Below are 17,857 nucleotides of genomic sequence, written 5' to 3' on the forward strand. Positions count from 1 at the left end.
TCGATAACTCACTTGTGCGCTAATTCGTGTGCCATGTTGCGAACAGCGTCGTACGACCACGGCTTGTCTTCAACTACGGACGTCCGGAAGTCTGTGCATGAGCCCGATATATAGGCCAATCCTGGAACGTGAGGCAAATGTTGGAGCTTTCAGTGCAGAAGGGACACTTCGTTTCTAGCCACTTAAATCGGAGATAATTGTAACTACAGAACAAGCGCAGAAAGTTGGGCTAGTTGGTGAAACAGCACACAGCTAAATTCGTTGGGACGCGAAAGACAAGGCCTGAAGGGAGAAGGGAGACTGTCGCCTGATACCGGTTGTGTACTTATGCATTCTTTTCCTGCAATACATTTCAGTAGTGAGTGACGCTTGTGTTTGTGTGCTCCCTTGAGTCCTTGTCTTTCGCGTCCCAAAAAAATTTGCAGTAACTACAGATAATACAAAAAAAAAAGCAAAAGACAGCCGGAAGAAGCCGTTAAAACGTCTGAGAAAAATCCCAACTCCATTTTATTTAGTTATTTTAAATTTAGTGTTAGCGCCACGAAGCAACTCTGGCTATGAGCGGCGTACAGACGTGGACAGATGGACAGCAGGAAGGAGTGGGGGACAGGGGGGTTAGTATGCGCCCTGGGCCGACTTCAGGGAGAACTGTGCCGACATTCGTCTGGAAAGTCTTCGGAAAACCCAGGGAAAACCTCAGACAGCACAGCCGGTGACAGGATTCGAACGCGTGTCACCGACCCAGACTCGGCGTGGAAAGCGATCACTCTATCCACTATGCCACGGGAGTTGGTAACTCCGTTTTATTTCTCCGTAAACTGACAACAGTGATTAGTCATCACATCACAGTATTGCATTTCATTGCGTCGTGCGCTACCCCCTTTGCGTCCGTAACGGACAGCGTACTGCATCTGCGCACTGCGCGAAGCCCTCTTTGTGTTTTGCGCGTGCGCAAAACCACCGTTCAGCTATCATATACGTACTCAAAGGCGACAGCGTACCGTGCAGTAAAACTCACTGATATTTCACAGCGCCGATGCATTATTCTGGGCTATAGCAAACTACACAGTGTGTTTTCTTATTCTTTACGTTTTTATATATATACAGGGTGTTTGCTCTAACGTGTCCAGAAATTTTATTTAAAGCGAGCGATAAAAGAGAAACGATCGCTACTTTTCATCTACTTGACTAAGAAACAGGTACTACTATGTGAAGCAGTACCTGTTTCTTACTCAAGCAGCTGAAAAGAACCACTTGCTTTTCTTCTATCGCCCGGCTTGAACATAATTTCTGGACACGTTAGAGCAAAGACCCTGTATATATAAACTTATTGCAGCAGCATGGGTGCTATGTTTTTAATTGCGTTATTATCCTTCTTTAATTATGGAACTTCGGCCAAAAGCGAGGTAGCAGAAGTAGAGATAATCCTCGTTGAAGGCCACTCTATATTTTAAAAAAATCTTAAACGAGTGCGGTAATTATCAGTCGCAAGATTTCGCTATGCAAATGAGCCAAAACCGAAAAAGCGAGACTCGACGAGGGAGGCTTATCTGGACCGCAGAGCTGTTGACCTAGCCAGGAGATCAGCATCTACTGCAATCATCACTGTCGCTACAAAGCCATTGGCCCTCTGACTTGAAACAGCTAGAAACACAGTCCAGCAAGCGATCCTGGTCGGCGAGGACAATCCGCAGCACAGGAAGCAATGGTCCGCAAAAGGATAATGGTGGCTGTATTCCTCGATGTGAAACGGGCGTATGATACCGTCAGTCGCATTTTCATCCTATACATGCTTACTTGTGCTTCTTTGCCATTAAGGGCCATGCGTTGGATCACGGATTTCCTTCGCGATAGGTCCCTGTTTATCCGCACAACTGAGGGAGATACTGCGCCTGTTCCATCAGACTACGGGGTGCCACAGGGAAGTGTGCTTAGCCCGCTTCTCTTCAACGTAGTTATGGCCGGTCTTAAGGACTGCATAGGGAGGAAAGTATATTTCTCTCTTTATGCTGACGACATCTGCATCTGGACTACCGGAAAATCTCGCCCCGCCATTCAGCGGCGACTGCAGTCAACCCTTAACTCCATACACCAATACCTGTTGACGGCAGGCTTAGATATCTCGTGGGAGAAGACAGACGTCATCGCCTTCACGCGAAGGAACATGCTTCCATATCGTCTTTCTGTGGCTGGACAGCAGCTCCAGTACTCCACCTCATGTAAGTTCTTGGGTGTAACGCTGGACTCCCGACTCTCGTGGAGAAGACATATAGCGGGCCTAGAGGCGAAACTCTCCAAAGGGATCGCCCTAATGCGACACATTGCTGGCCTTAGGTGGGGCTGCGATGCGCGATCTCTTTTGGCCATTCATCGAGCCTTGGTGCGTGGTCCGCTCCTATACAGCCTTCCAGTATTACACGGGATTTCGCCATCCTCCGAGTCCAAGCTTCAGTGTCTTTTGGCACGTAGCCTTCGTGTGTGCCTGGGCGTGCCAAGAACAACGGATACTTGTTTAGTCATGGCAGAAGCGAGAGAGACTCCGCTTGCTATCCAGCGCTTTAATGAGACGAGCCGTCACTATCTCCGTTTGTTGGCTCATCACCGGCACCACCCTTTACTGTTGAAGCTTTCCCGTCGCAGGAATAACAAGTTCAGGCCCTGCATTCAACAGCTAAAGCCTCACCTGCCACGTTTTCAAGTTGAACCCCAGGCGCGTCCAACACCACCTTGGACCCTCCCTCTGCCATCTGCTTCACTATCCGTTCCCGGGCTGCAGAGAAAGGATGATGTCGCTGCAGGTGTGTCCAAGGCGCTCACACTGGATATGATGAGCGAGCTGTATGCAGGCTTTACTCCTGTTTTTACGGATGGCTCGTCCACAAAATCCAGCTCTGCATGCGCCTATATTATTCCGTCCGAAGACATGACTGGTATCTTCCGTCTCTCGCATCTGACGTCGTCAACATGTGCTGAGCTACATGCTTTGCTCTTTGCCATGCGCAAGATCCTGCAGTGTTCATCTCGGCCATGGGTCTTCTACACAGACTCGAAAGCTGCTATCCAATGCCTCGCAACAATGGGCATTCGAGGTCCTCTCGCGTCCATTGTTGCTGACGTGCTTGAAACTTACAAGGAGCTGCTAGACCTGGGCCACTGCGTAGTATTACAGTGGGTACCTGGTCATGTCGGCGTACCCGGCAATGAAGAGGCCGACCGGGCGGCCCTGCGGGGTCATCATATAGCTTCAGCCCACTCTATCATCTTGCCCAAAGGTGATCGTCAGGCCCTCGTCCGTGCTCTCTCTGCAGACAAGACAAGATCACAGTGGCTGCATGACATTACACCCTACTCTCTGCTCCACGCAGTGGATCCTTCTCTTTCACTGTCGCTTCCTCATCGCCTTCCGCGACACTACGCATCCCTGCTTCACCGCATGCGGCTGAATGTTGCATTTACACCAGTTATGAGGCAGCGTCTTGGCCGTGCGCCCTCGGACCTTTGTGCAGCATGCAGTGTGCGTGCAGACCTGCACCACCTACTTATGGACTGCCCGGACTACCAGCGGGAGCGTGCGATATTGCAGCACGAACTGCATGCGATCGATCATCGCCCCTTTACCATAGGCAAGGTGCTGGGCCCATGGTCCAGTCCAGCTCATACACGCCAAGGTCTGCGTCACCTCTGGGACTTCTTGTCATCAACAGGCCTCTCCACCCTGCTTTGATTACCGGACCCCTTATCATAATCATCATCATCTCTCATCACGTACAAGTGGCACTGGGGCAGCGCCCAGCCTGCTGGCCGGCATCAGCCCCATCTCATCATCGTATCTCTATTTGTGTGTGTGTGTGTGTGGTCGGCGAGGTTCCAGTTTCACTTGCATAGTTAAATTCGGCTGTACACAGTAAATTCAAAAACACCTTTTTAAGTATAAACCGCTTACAGCCTTTTGTCCTATGGCTGCCACCCTTTTTTAACCGTATCAGTTGTAACACCCTTTTAGAAAGGAGTATTGTGCAAAAAACACCTTTACAAAGGGTGTTTTTAACACGCCGTTCTGACACTGTTTCAAATGGGTGTTTTGCATATTTTACACCATTCAAAAAGGTGTAATTGAATGCTGCAGCGCATCCCTGCGGCTGCATGTACAGGCTGTCTTTGTTCAGCCGCTTTCACTGCTGCTTTCATTTACTATACGTCCTATTGTAGGCGGCATTTCTGACGACTGTCTTTGTGTTATACTTCGTATACCAGCTTACGCCATTAGATTACTCTGGTTGTTATGCCGCTAAATCAACCAACGTCACTAATCACACATACTTGTATACCACAGATCTCGATAAAACTTTATGGCACTTGCAACATTGATAGGTTTGAAGTACTAGTATATTTTGACCGGTGCTTAATGTTTAGTTTAGTGTTACATTTATTTTGTCCATTGTATTTCTGACAGCACATAAACTCAACTCGAATTTCCTGTTGAATTGAGAGCACCAGTGCAGACAGCACGACATCAGAGATAAATTACACAATTTTTTATCCTGCCACCTTAAAGCACCCTTTCTTACCCTTTTGCATTTCTTGCGTTCACACCATGATAGGTGTAAAAGTGTGCTAAATGGATGTTAATGATGTAATAACACCCTACCACGGAGGAGAAGTAAGGAGAACGAACTCTGCCGAGCCGCCATTGAGAAAGCGTGGTCTCGATTCCTCGAGTCTAATTGTGGCCGCGGCGCGGCGCTCGCGCTCCGTCAGGTACTTGCTCCTCTGAAATAAGGTTGCTGTAATGCACTCTTTCAGATGTACTTGTGTGTCCAGTGGAAGCAGAAAAAAATATTTTGATAAGTAAACACGCTTATCGTGTATCAAGGAACGATCTCTCCGTGAATTTTTCGCCTACAGTTTTTGTTAGTGCAAAGCGAGAAGCTTTTATTTAGAATGCGGGGAAGCCGCCGTGAAGGGGGCTCCGCGTTGGCTGGACGGCTTGAATGTCTCCGTAAGCGTGGTGCTCTCGCAGTCAAGAAGCTATTATCTTTTTTCTTTTTTTATTTGCGATAAAACACGACACCCGAAGAAGCACAAAGGTTGTTATCCGACATCAGACAGGATAATCCGCATTTGCATTCTAGCTGTTGCACGAGAGCTTTGTCGCGTATGCACAACGCTTTGGGAAACAGGAGCCTTTTGTCGTAATTGTGATGCATCCGCTGGGATAGAGAGTTACATATTTCGCATGCCACCATACACGAATTTAATACCAAGGTACCAGAACGCACTTCTGTCGCAGGTTTTGCACACGCGCGGTACAGGATTCAGTGCATGCACTTCCTGTTTCTCGAAGACGATTTTCATCTTCGTGTACCGGGGGGGGGGGGGGGGTCAATCCCATATCTACTGGAATTAGGGCTTTTTAGCTTTTCTGGCAGGTATATATTGGTGGTGTTGCAGTATTGTTCCTTTTTTTGGTGGTGGTGGTAAAATATCCGGTGCAACGCTTTGAGCAGCATGCTTGTACAGAAGTAACTTGAAACTGAACACCAAAGCGATAGTGTATAATGTAGAAGTAATGTGTTGTTCAAGATTTCAGTGTTCGTCAACATAAATTAGAGACTAGATCCCGACTTTATTTTGCAGTTCCCAAAAGCGAGCGATTGGCATGCATGACAAGATATAAGAAACTAAGTGCCATATAGAACCTTCGGAACCGCACAGTGTCCCATCATCAGAGCGTCCCGCCCCTCCTTGCACTCACACACACAAAGGTCCCTTAACTGCTTGACACGTACGGAGATAAAACTTTCTCAGTCCCAGCTTATGCAATGATCCACATAACGCGCGATTCCGGAAAGATCGCATCCGGCGACTTTCGATTACACAGCTTCTAACTTTCTTTCTTCCCTCCTGACTTTCTTTCCTTCATACCACTCAAATGTGGCTTTTCGGAACAACGTTTGCTTCCTTTGGGGTATGTTAGCGTGTTAGCGTAGCGGTCAAAGTACGCGCGCACCACAGAGAGAAGGGCAGATACCCGAGACGGCCGGGGAGAAGTGACAGAAGATTCCGTCGGAGGCATTCGACACTACACCTTTAACAATGTCAGACGTTTGTATTACATATTAAAGTTTCGTTTTTTTTCTTATTTCCGATTCCATTTTTATCGGACAGGTAGCTTCCATCTATGAGACAAAAACGAGGTAGCAGAAACCGAAAAAAAAGAAAAGAAAAAAATAATTGTAGCTGACCAGAAAACATTAACTCGTTACTGGAGACACCATTGTTTATGCTTATCAAACAAACATTCGTTTTGAACGCTTTATAGTGGAGTATTCGAGCACAAACGGCGCATTGCCGTGCAGGCGATTTCGCGGAGCTAGTACCGGAGGGAACGCGAGCGCCGCGCCGCGGCCAACAATTGACTCGATAAATTGGGACGTCGTTTTTCAGCGGAGTTCGGTCTCCTTACTTCTCCTCCGTGCACCCTACTTAACACTGGCTTGTGGTGTAATAATAGGTGTATTTTGTCTACAGTTTCTTTTTTTTCCTTTTTTTTACACCTTTCAATTATTCTTTTGGGATGAAAATGGGTATTTTTCCTTCAAAGCACCATTTTTTCTTACCAGAAAAGGGTGTTTTTGAGTTTACTGTATAGGAATTTTAACGCAGGTGCGCGTTTCCGGATTTTATATATTTTTTTCTTGTTGAATGTCTATCAACGAGAATTATCACCATTCTGCTATCTCACTCTTCCATGAAATCCACTGCTGAATGAATATTAATAATTAGTCAACTAGTTCATAGTCAATTAGTCACTTGGTCACTTAGTTCTATATTTCCTGGGAGACGATGTCCGTAATGAATTTTAGTAATTCGTCAACTTGCGGTTTCATACTTTCTTAGAGACGATCTCCGTGATGAATTTTAATAGTCAGGCAACTTGTACTTCCATACTTTCTTTGAGAGGAAGTCCGTAGTGAGTTTTCGTAATTTTCCATACGTCCTTTGAAAGGGTATCCGTAACGAACGTTAGTAATCAGTCAACTTATGGTTCCATACTTTCTTGGAGAGCATATCCGCCTTGCCGATAACTAGACTCTCAATTGCAAAAACGACATCAATGTTGCTCACAGAGGTATTTTTATAGCAAGATTTCCAACTGATAAAAAAAGACCCAGTAGTGCCGCATGCGTTCTATGTTTCCTGCGATTTCCAGAGAGGAAAACAAGGACTAAAGCTGTGCTAATGTCTACTTTCTCAAATTACCGGGACAGATACGACAGTCCCTTTAACAACAGAGCCGCCACCGAATGAACGAAAGAGGATCTGCCTCACTCTAGACCAGAAGTCGGGAACCTTTACAGTTCCAAGGGCCATATTTCACACACACACCCTCGTTGACTTTTTTTCCAGGGTCGGCAGATGACATTTTAACCCATTCTAAAGTATGTCTAAATAGTCTGCTGAAATTATTAATCGTTGTGGAATGACAAGCTGACCATTCCACAAGTGCAACTAGCACCGAAAGCTTGCTTGTTGCGCGCACAAAGTTATGGTAAGAAAATACGACAAACACCTTTTGTGAATTTTAAGCTCGGGAAAGGCAACACAGAGAGCACACTTTTGCTGTAGGAATTCACCCAGCTAAACGCCGGGATTTTTGTCGTGCGCTTGGTCTGCGCCAGGCCGCAACTGTAGCGCAGCTGTGCCGCAGGCGGTCCGCGTGTTCCCGACCCCTGCTCTAGACTATTATCGCGCCACTGTCGATGAAAGATTGCTTTCTCAATAAACCTCTACCCGAGAAACGTCATCATGACGTTGGTAGACAGACAGAAACCGAAACAGATTGGAAGGGGAGGGCTGGGTTCCGCTAACGTACACTTCCTCCTATTGAAAGAAAAGTACGGCCGGAGGTCGCGTCTCTTTCAGGGACCATCGTCATCCCATCAAGGTCGTGGTTTTCGGGCGCGACCTTGTTCGCCCCCATAGCTTCGAGCATAATTCAACTCTACCAAACTGGTGGCGCTCTCGAACACTACGACGTCATGTGTTTACAAACAGGGAGAGGTCTATTGAACGTACTCCTTGGGGAGTCTACAGACGAAAGTGTTCAGCTCGCAAGGACACCAGTTATTATCAGGGCAGTGGAAGTTGTTCCCTCATATCGTCTTATACACAGAAGTACGTCTTAACATGACTCACCAGCGGTGCCACAAGACAGACGTCGCCCATGCACGGTGCACATATCCCTCCTGAAACAAGGATGTCAGTTATTTTCGGTTATGGTCACGCTACGTGTACACGATGAACCCTCATGGACATCTGGTCACGCTTGGTGTATCGCCATGTAGATGTGCAGAAGAGAAATGTGTAGCGCCTCTCGTGTTTACACTCCGCAACAAAATCACCACAAAGATTGTGACACGGCAGTAACCCTTTGGGTGTCACGAACAGACATACGAAATATCGCGTTCCCAAAGTGCGCAGATTTCATTCGAACGAATTATTATGAAGTGAGCGCTTCGCCTGTGTGAAGCAAGAGGGCGCTGAAAGTAACACTGTTGACGTCATCCGGCATGGAAGAATGTAAGTCCTCGTGGCAGACGACGTCACCGTATCTTCCTTCCGGCGAATCGCTGTGCGCTTTGCGTTTTGGTTTCGGTTTGGTATTTTCATCATTTACGCATTAAATAAATGCGAATGTTGTATTCGGTATCAGGGGAGCGGTCCGTGTTCGGTATGATGCTCACCTATTTCTTTTTTTTTTTCGAATCCTTGCGAAGTCTCGCTTTAAGGAACAACATAGCCAGAAGCCAATGCTATTCAGATGGGGGTTCCGCGATCCTTACCCTGAGCTTCCGCGACCACGATACTGTCAAGCAGAGTTGCGGAACGGGTCCATCCACTCCTTTCCCATTCCATTCGGAAGAATGGAAATTTGTGACAATTCCATTCATTTCATTTGCTCGGAATGGAGAGGAGCGGTCAATCCACACTACTGGGCGACCCCATTCCGTTCCTTTAATGCCACGAAAATAAATAAATAGTTGGAACTGGCTCGGTCCACGCCACCTAGACACACAACGCCCGCTTATTGCCTCCTCTCCCTTCTTCGCTACGTGTACTTATAAAGTCAGGATTCGTCTGCTATACACTGCTGCGATTCTCCGTCCCGCGAATCCAAGAACGCGCAAATGATCGCACCTACCTCTGAACCTGCAGACTTAAAACTGTACACAAAATGCGCAACCCGCTTTTGAGAAAGATATGGGAATATCCATAAGTTAAGAACCCGAGACTAGGGGACAAAAAAAAACGACAACACAGACAAGGTGTGGTCGCTTTTTGTCCCCTAGTCTCGGGTTTTTAAAGGGGTTGAGACAGGTCATCCCACGTTATTTGATTGCAAATGCAGCAAGAGACGCGGAGAGGTAGGCTAAACAATTACGACAGAAGACCTGCAGACTCGCAACTAGTAGAAGTTTAATGGAAGTAGAACATTATATACAGAAAAAAAGAGAACATCCAACCAATCGCAACACAGTAGAAACCTGAAACGAACTTGCAACAAAGAGGGGTACATGGATTGAAAACAAAGGCATCTGCACGTGTGACCCAACACCCCGCATGACACGCGCAACATTAACAGACAAGGTAATCTCTTTCAGGTTGAGTTAGGGCAATGGAAGGCACACTTATGCAACTGTTGCCGCGTAAACTGATGTGAAGCGCCTCTATAATCTCCCGAATAGTATTTTCGACTCCTCTCTATTACTGTAGTGTTCCTGAACTGCGGGGAACAAGAACACTCATTACAATGAATTGAAAGATGGCCAAAAGGAGCCCGGCCTAAAGATGTGGATGTTCAAAGAGACGAAGATTAAGGCGGCGCCGAGACTGCCTAATGTAGAAAAAAAAAAACTGTCCACGTCTTTTGCTGCATTTGCAATCAAATATGTTATACAACCAACTACCCCGCTACAAACCGCTTGTCATCCCACGCTATCTTAGATAAATGTAAGCGATGGTTCTTTGCGCCAGTGTGGACCTGCATGGAAATATTTACAGCGAATAGAGTAATAGAAGCGGAGAAAATGGGCACCGCGAACGCCGAAACTCTCGCGGCTCTGACATCACAGCGAGCGCCGCCGCCAGTGGGGCAGGGCACGAGAAATCACGTGCTTACGGCTGCCAATAGGGATGGAAGCAACTCTGAACTCTCTGACGTCGGCGCTTTGCTCGGGAGTGTCTTCGAGGCGGAGTCATATTCGGACCGTGTGCTTTTACATGAAAACGCCGCGACCTTCGATTCCTTTGCTTCTTTGCGGGATTTTAGTGAAATAAATACAAAAGTATTCGATAGGTGAACCGTTTGTTTGTATTACGTTGTAAGCTGTTTCGATTTTACTCCCAGCTTTTCTTCCTTCCTTTTTTTTCAAAACGTGGCTAAGATACGTACCCCGTGACTAGTACCAAGCTGTCCGTTTTGTGAAAGAGGTGATAGTGGTCATAGGTCCTGTAAGTCGACGTGAACCTTGCCAAAGTGGCTTGCATATCGGTATAGCCGTATCTGGCGGAAGTTGAAATGTACTTGTCATCCGCGGCCTGTAATAAACGAACACTTGAAATAAGTATAGCTAAAGCACTTTAAACTATAGTTGAACCAGTCACGGGCCCTGCAATCGTCAATTCAAACCACTTTTAACCGTAACATTCACCCCGAAATGTTTCTTCCCTGAAACGTGGATTATAAGTGGGGGAACCTGCGGGAACCTGGGGGAGGGGGGATATATTTACAAAAAAACAACAAAAAAAACAGGAAAGGTCAGTCGAAGTGGACGGCGGCTTGCTATTCCGCAAAGAAAATAAATAAATATAAGTGCATGAGATAAAATAAATAAATACAAGAAGAAGATAATTAGGGAATAAAGGAACAACGGTGAAATAAGTATGCGACAGATTAAAGACAAAGATGGCAAAAAAAGAGACACCAACAAACGGTGAAAGAAGCACGAGATGGATTACAAAAAAAGAAACAAAAAGAAGAACCTGATTTATAGGTAACCTTTATTTCGTTGAATTGCACCGAGTATAAAAATAATAGGGATATCGTGGCTCCACAATGTATTATTTGAGAATGCTGACACAGATTCCCTACGAAACAGACACTAAGGGTTGGTGGGGAGTGCAAAAGAGAAAGCAGTAGGGACGTTCCTCGCGTGTCCGGGACCACCACGCGTGAACCGCCAAAGTTGACATTTGTTTGTACACACAAAAAAGGAGTGAAATAGGGACTAATTGCAGCTTCCAGTTCCCTACATTGCAATTACTCCCATCTTAATAACTTAACTCAGACATTTACTCCCAAGGACTGCTAATCGTCACTGAACTTCGAAAATGGTCTCCCGAATGCAACACTCAACGTAAATATGGTGCGTTGGTCAATTTGATGACATTGGAAGTCAGCCAGCTCGGCAATCTTCCGCAAACGTAGAGCAAGAAATAGCTTGCGCCTCTTTCTTCGCAAATTGTTCCCTATATATGTCGCAAGGCTTTGTATCACTCGATATATCACGGTTGAAGGTTTGATTCAAAGTATTTTCATGCATGCACACGAATTATGTACTGAGACCCTTTGAACAGAGCGTGAAATGCAGTCTCTACTCTGTCTAACGTTCACTTGCTCGCGTGCATTTACTCCTGAAAGGGACATTTTTTTGTGGCAATGCATTTAGTCCCGAAAAGGAGCAAATTACTCGCTTTTTTCTTAGAGTGTAGATTCTGGTAGACGCCTGGCTGGCATGCTTTTTTCAAAAGTTGAAGTATATAGACAAAGTACTTGACGTAAAACCGCGACGTATTTCGAAATTATTTCGTGGGTCAAAACGTTATCCTTCTTTCTGTCGTATTAAACGGGCTGTACAGTGGAATGTTATTATTTACCGCCAGCCAGAGCTAGGCTTGGTGATGAGACAGACAGTCCATCACGTCTCGATGCTTCGTATTTTGTGCATCCAAACGAATTTTGAAGACTGATGATTTCGCGATCGCAGCATCCACAGAGGAGGCTTTGGTTGACAGACAAGTATCGCGTGATGTTGAAGTACTTCGTAACCCATTTGTTATTAATTATACCGTTACACCACTTTGAAGAATAAGAGCATCTCTTGAACAGTTCGGTTTAAACTAGAGATGGGACGAATGGTGCATTTTGCAAATCCGAATCTGGATCCGAATTCAAGGACCTTACGAATCTCGAATCTTTCGTATCCTTTCTTTAACAAGAGTTTTAAAAGGCAGAAAAGAAACTTCTAAGAAGTGTTCTGAAACAAAATATGTCACATTTGCTTAATGAAAAAACAATTCTTCTTAACCGTAATTTATTGACCATGTTGTTCAACATAGTTTTGTCGTTGTTGTTGTTGTTAGTGCGAAAAGCGCTTAGGTATTTGCTACGCGTGAATATCAGTGATGCATCCGCGGTTGCAGAACCTCCAGCGACATGACGTCACTCCGTAAGCACAGGAGTGAGGGGGCGACGCGTCGAGGAGGAACGGCGCCATCCAGACGCCCCTTGGCTCGATGAGACGCGAGCACGCCAGCGGCATTCCTTTTCTCAAAGGCGTTCCATCATTGACTGGTTACAGAATGACGTTTTCTCGTTTTGCCAGCGAGGCAATTTCTGCATACTCTCAGCATCCGGCGTCTGCTCTTGTCATGTATTTGGTCGAACTATGCGATAGTTTCGCGTGGGACATCTGATAACGCGGTCAGTGGTCCGCGAAAAATTGGATGACAATGTGGTTTCGAAATCGACTGGAACGGATGCGATGGTCCCTTAGGAGCGGAGGAGGAAAGCAAAAGAAATGAAACAATTACGGTGCCGCCATCCCTCGTCGGAAGCGGTAACTTGATCGCATGAGTCGGCCTTCAGCTCCAAAGCGAAAGAGCCCGCTATGGGAGGTGCACAGGAAATCAAGGGAGAGTGTGTCGCTATGCATACACGCTGTCCCAGAAAACGTGTCACTGAATAATAATAATAACAACAATACAAAATATACGGCCAACGACATTCGTTTTTACTAGGTTTTTAGCACTTCGTGATGCCATGTCATGTATCGCAAGTTTAATTACGTAAATATTTGCGAATTGAAACCCGAAATTTGACAAATGAATGTCACTTTTTTCACCCCACCAATAAGACGATCGTGTCTAATTTACTCAAATTAATGACAATTGACTGGGATATGCAGAACTTATCCCACTGGAAAAAATAGCCGAACATTATGTTCTACGGAGCTCCCACATGATAGCGCGCGACGAATGTTTCAGTGCAATTGTTTTCAGTCCGACGAAAGGAGGTTGAAAACTCAGCCTACCCCTAAGCCGCAGAAAGACATAGCACAGGCATGGCTTATCGCGTCCCACTCTCGCTGGGATAATGCTTTTCATCTCCGAGTTTCAGGAACTATTGCTTTTTCTACTATCACTGTGTGGGCTGATGTTAGAACCCCCTTTCGTCGGACTGACAGCGATTGCGCTCAACAAGCCATCGCGCGTTAGGGTTCGGTGCTCCGAAACGCATGATGTTCGGCTCTTTTTTCCATGGGTTAGCCAGTGAATATAACTCTCAATTGCCATGAACTTGAGTGACTTCGGTACGCTCTTCATATTGGTTGAATAAGTTACGTTTACTTGGAAACGTCGCGAATATTTACATAATTAAGCAGATGATGCATGACATTCACGTAAGGAGGGACCAAAAACGTAATAAGAAGAAATGCCGTTGACCGCATGATTCCAGGTGGCGCAATTCTTTTTATTTTGATTCAATGACACTTTTTAGGGGACACCCTGTGTAGGGGGATGTCAGTGTGGTTGTATGGGCGTGTGAATAAATCACTGATCGTGCATTCGTCCCAAGATTTTCGCGCCTCACGCATTCCTTCTTGCTCCTTATAAAGAAAAAAATAGTTTGCGACATTCATGAGACAATTTAGCAAAATTTGTTTTTCCTAGCCTGAACGTGGCTTCTCTATGAATTGAGTATAATTGCGGCGGTCCAGAGTATCTACACGTAACGTTTACACGGTAGTCTATGTCGGTTGTGTGAATTCCAAGATGATGGACACTCGATGGACACTCGAAGTAATGAACAACAATGATCTGTGGGTCCTTGATGACAATGGCGTGAGATTTAGATGTGGGAAAGTTGTGGGTACATGTTCTGGATTCCGCGGGAATACTTACTTTCGTATTGAAAGTGAAGCCAGTGATCTTTATGGTCACTTTCGGGTCTTGGATGGTTTCATATCGAAGGTTTATCTGCAATAAAAAGAAAAAAAAAACGTGTGATCATGAAAAGAGGTGAGCTAAGCAAGGGTCCTTTGTGTAAAGGTCGTACGAGCGCCATGGTCATGTTCCCTAATTTATTTGGGACGAGACTTTCTAGCCGTCTCGAGCTCACAAGCCCCGTGGGGCTTAGGCCGGACGATATGCCTTGCACCTTCAGTGAAAATAAATAAATAAAGAAAGAAAGAAAGAGAGCCGGACGCCAAATCTGTAACGCTTTGCGGTGTAAAGTTTCATATAAAAGCAGGGAAGTATAACGAACGTATTTTAGTTACCGTTTCCATTTTCGTTACTGCTATATGTTCGTTTCCTTTATTCGTTTCTGATACCACCGTTTCAATTCGTTTCCATTACGTTTCCAATACTGCTTCCGGTAATAGAACGGCTGTTAAGGAGCTGCGGGGGAGAGCCCCTCCGGCTCTGTCAGCAACCTGTTTTGCCCAAGTGATGTTTCGTTGTCAAGCGCACACACTACACAAGCAATTTCACGCCGTTGGAATGCGCACATCTTGCAACATTTTTAAAGAAGTCAAGGAACATCTCTTCGGTCAGTGTTCTGTCTTCAGTCACTCTGAGCCCAGGAACCCAAGATGGGCGTAACCTTCATTCAATGTCGCATTCGTAGGAGGACACTCTCAATAGTAAACAGTATTTCCATAGCCATGGCGAAATAAAGAAAGTGAAAAACGAAAAGAAAAAAATCATATGCTCTCATCCTCGTGTAATGGTGGTGTAGAATGCGCGGAGACTATCTGACTATGGTTGTGCAAACCTGCAGGAAGGTAGGTTATAGTAGCAGGTCATAATCATAGGTATGCAGGTAGTTAGGTGTCATGTACGTATAGGCAATGTCGTGAGTAGGACGCTAGTGATGCACCATCGGTATCCCATATTGCGCTTTGTCTCCATGCTGCCGTGTAGTATTTGAGCAATACAGGGAATGGAGGCATTGAAATACACAAATAAAATGCGAAGTCACTGAAATATCATCGCACATCAGTAATAGCCATTACCCGAATTCAATACCGGAGGATAATTTTCCTTTCCGTTTCTGGTAATGGAAGACAGTGGTATGCCTTTCCGTTACCACCTTCAATTTCGGTAATATACCGTTGCTGTTTACTTTACCCTTACCGTTGCCCTTCCCTGTATAAAAGGCGAACGACTTTCGTTTTAAACAGTCCGAAAATAAAACGATATCATAGTGTACCGCAGGACAAAGAATTTACAAGTGAGGACGCGTAGATCTAATTAGTATAGCAACAAAAAATACGCTACAAACCACTTCACGTTCTGACTAAAATACTATTGTGTGAACGTCTGTGTTGTTTAATGGATCTGATGTCGTCCCCGCCACAAATTAATAGAGCACACAGGTAGAGTACGTTACCCCTAAGCGAGTATTTCAGCAGTTAAAGTAAGGATATTGAACCACAAGGGGGACATCGCAGGAATCGCTAATGAAATATAGTGCCTTCAAATTGATCGACTGTATTTACTAGATGCTGCAAATGTAATATAATACAAGTGTACTTACAGAATTAAGAACGGCTCCATAGTACGCAATAATGTCGCTATCTTTGTAATCGAACTGCTGGTAGTACACAGCGTCCATGACAACATGTATTTCCGGCTCGATTTTGGTGATGTTGCGTCCTTCTGCATGAAGAAAACGTAGCAGTACATCATTATTGACCTGTTAGGTGGCAAGTCGCGAGGGGTAAGATGTTCTAGTGGGCGTTTGGCCAGTGTCACCATGAGCGCCGGTAGCGCACTTGGCGCGATCATTAAAACATCGTGGGCAGTTTGGTTGTGACCGACGACGAGATTGCTTGCCTCTCTCTGACTCCTATTGCCTGGGCGCGACAACTGGTGACCCGAATGCCACGGAATTGAATGTCACATTGAATGTCACTAGACGTGACAACGAGACGCGCATGAGAGTGCACCCGTAGTATAATGGTATCACGCACATGACACTCGCGTCTATTTTTACTGGACAGCGGATTGCAATTCGATGTATGGTCCTTTGCGCCTTTGAAGTTCCCCATACTGACAGGAGTTGGTACCGCCTACACATCGCACACCAGATCCCGCCTGCAGAAAACTGTGTATAAAAGGGGTACCACAACGTTTGATATTCTTCGACAGCCTATTTGGACAACTTTCTCTGCAAAAAAAGGCTTAAGTATTAAGTAAGTGGGTGCTGAAAACTATGGGAGAGACGTATGCCAAAGACATATGAATGACGTATTTCCCTACGCCATTCAGAGGGAGCGGGTGGCCGACTGAGCCGCAGACAATTGCTCCCGAACTCGTCTGCTCCGAGCCTCCCGGATGACCGCCGCTCAGACGGTTGACCTTTATCAAAGACGTGCTATGATTGGTCTGTTACTGTATATGATATTTTTTTGTGTGTTTGTGTGTGTTTTCAGACATATTTTCGTTACACTGTGATGAGCGATCAACGAAAAATCAAATGCCACCATAGTTTCGGAATGACTGGGACAGAGGCGACCACCCCTTCAAAGAGACAGTCTGGTGCCGCCGCGTAATGTTAGAGTTCGACGTTTATTAGACTGTACGTTACTTTAAGACGAGAGATGCAAAATGTTATCTAGCAGTGCGTCGTACATTCTTCAGTGCTGCGTTATCGCAGAGGGCCTCGCAGCATTATGCTTACCAATGAGGATGCGGTCACGCTGCTGACTTGCGTAGTCTGAGCGAGGCATGAAAACTGTTGGAAGAGAAAGTAGACTAGGTTGCACGATTATCGCAGTAATTTCTTCACACGGAACAGCACGGAATTTGTCCTGCAGTCGAAAGACATAACTTTATTGCATAACGCACTCAAAGCAAGCAATTGCGCCGAATGATCCGTCATTGCTCTTGCTTTGAGGAGAAAGCGGGACGTACGCTCCTATTAGAGCGATAGCTGTAGCAGGGAGGTCTTGCTGTGTTGACGGTTTCAGCACGACACAGCAGAAACGAAATTTCGTGACGGCGGTATGGCGACGCAATCGCGGGTTCAAACTCGGTCGAGGAGGCAACTCGGTGGAAGGTTACAAGCTGCTCAGACTAGAGATGCAAAATTTCCCGAAATTTTGAATCGCTGGAAAAATGCCGTTTTTTTTTGTTGTTTCCTAAAAAAACGTGAAAATAAAAACAAATGTGGTTACAGCGTCTCTTTTCGATTTAAAATTGAGTCTTAGCGTTGTCCGCGAAACCACAGCATACAATGAGCTAGAAGCTTTAGCAGTGTTCATCCTCTAGGCATAAATGCAGAGTAGAGCATCCCATAAGACAACTGTCTACCCAGCGATAGGTAATTGGAACAACCCGTCCCCTCCAACCAGAACGCCGACATTATGTGAACGCGACGGCGATCGCTTGGAACGGACAGACTCGGCAATAAGTGGGTGGTTATTGGCGGATTAGAGCGGGCGGGTTGGAACGCATCAAGGGCACGAACTTTTATATTTTTGAATTTTGTCGCCTGAACATTTCG

At 45.7% G+C, this 17,857-nt stretch overlaps 1 protein-coding gene across 1 annotated transcript in view; it reads right to left on the reverse strand.

Moving 5' to 3' along the window:
- The window catches only part of LOC135365908 (venom metalloproteinase antarease TserMP_A-like), a 63,720-nt gene that overhangs the window by 20,117 nt on the left and 25,746 nt on the right, over nt 1–17,857 (reverse strand). Inside the window, exons 5-10 of the mRNA XM_064598576.1 lie at nt 17,033–17,086; nt 15,887–16,008; nt 14,248–14,322; nt 10,457–10,602; nt 8,200–8,249; nt 13–121 (exon numbers count right to left, since the gene is read on the reverse strand). Coding sequence (XP_064454646.1) covers nt 13–121; nt 8,200–8,249; nt 10,457–10,602; nt 14,248–14,322; nt 15,887–16,008; nt 17,033–17,086 — 556 coding nt within the window. The remainder of the gene's footprint in view (nt 1–12; nt 122–8,199; nt 8,250–10,456; nt 10,603–14,247; nt 14,323–15,886; nt 16,009–17,032; nt 17,087–17,857) is intronic.

This window comes from Ornithodoros turicata, chromosome 8, assembly GCF_037126465.1.
Source record: "Ornithodoros turicata isolate Travis chromosome 8, ASM3712646v1, whole genome shotgun sequence".
In the NCBI taxonomy this organism is placed as follows: domain Eukaryota; kingdom Metazoa; phylum Arthropoda; class Arachnida; order Ixodida; family Argasidae; genus Ornithodoros; species Ornithodoros turicata.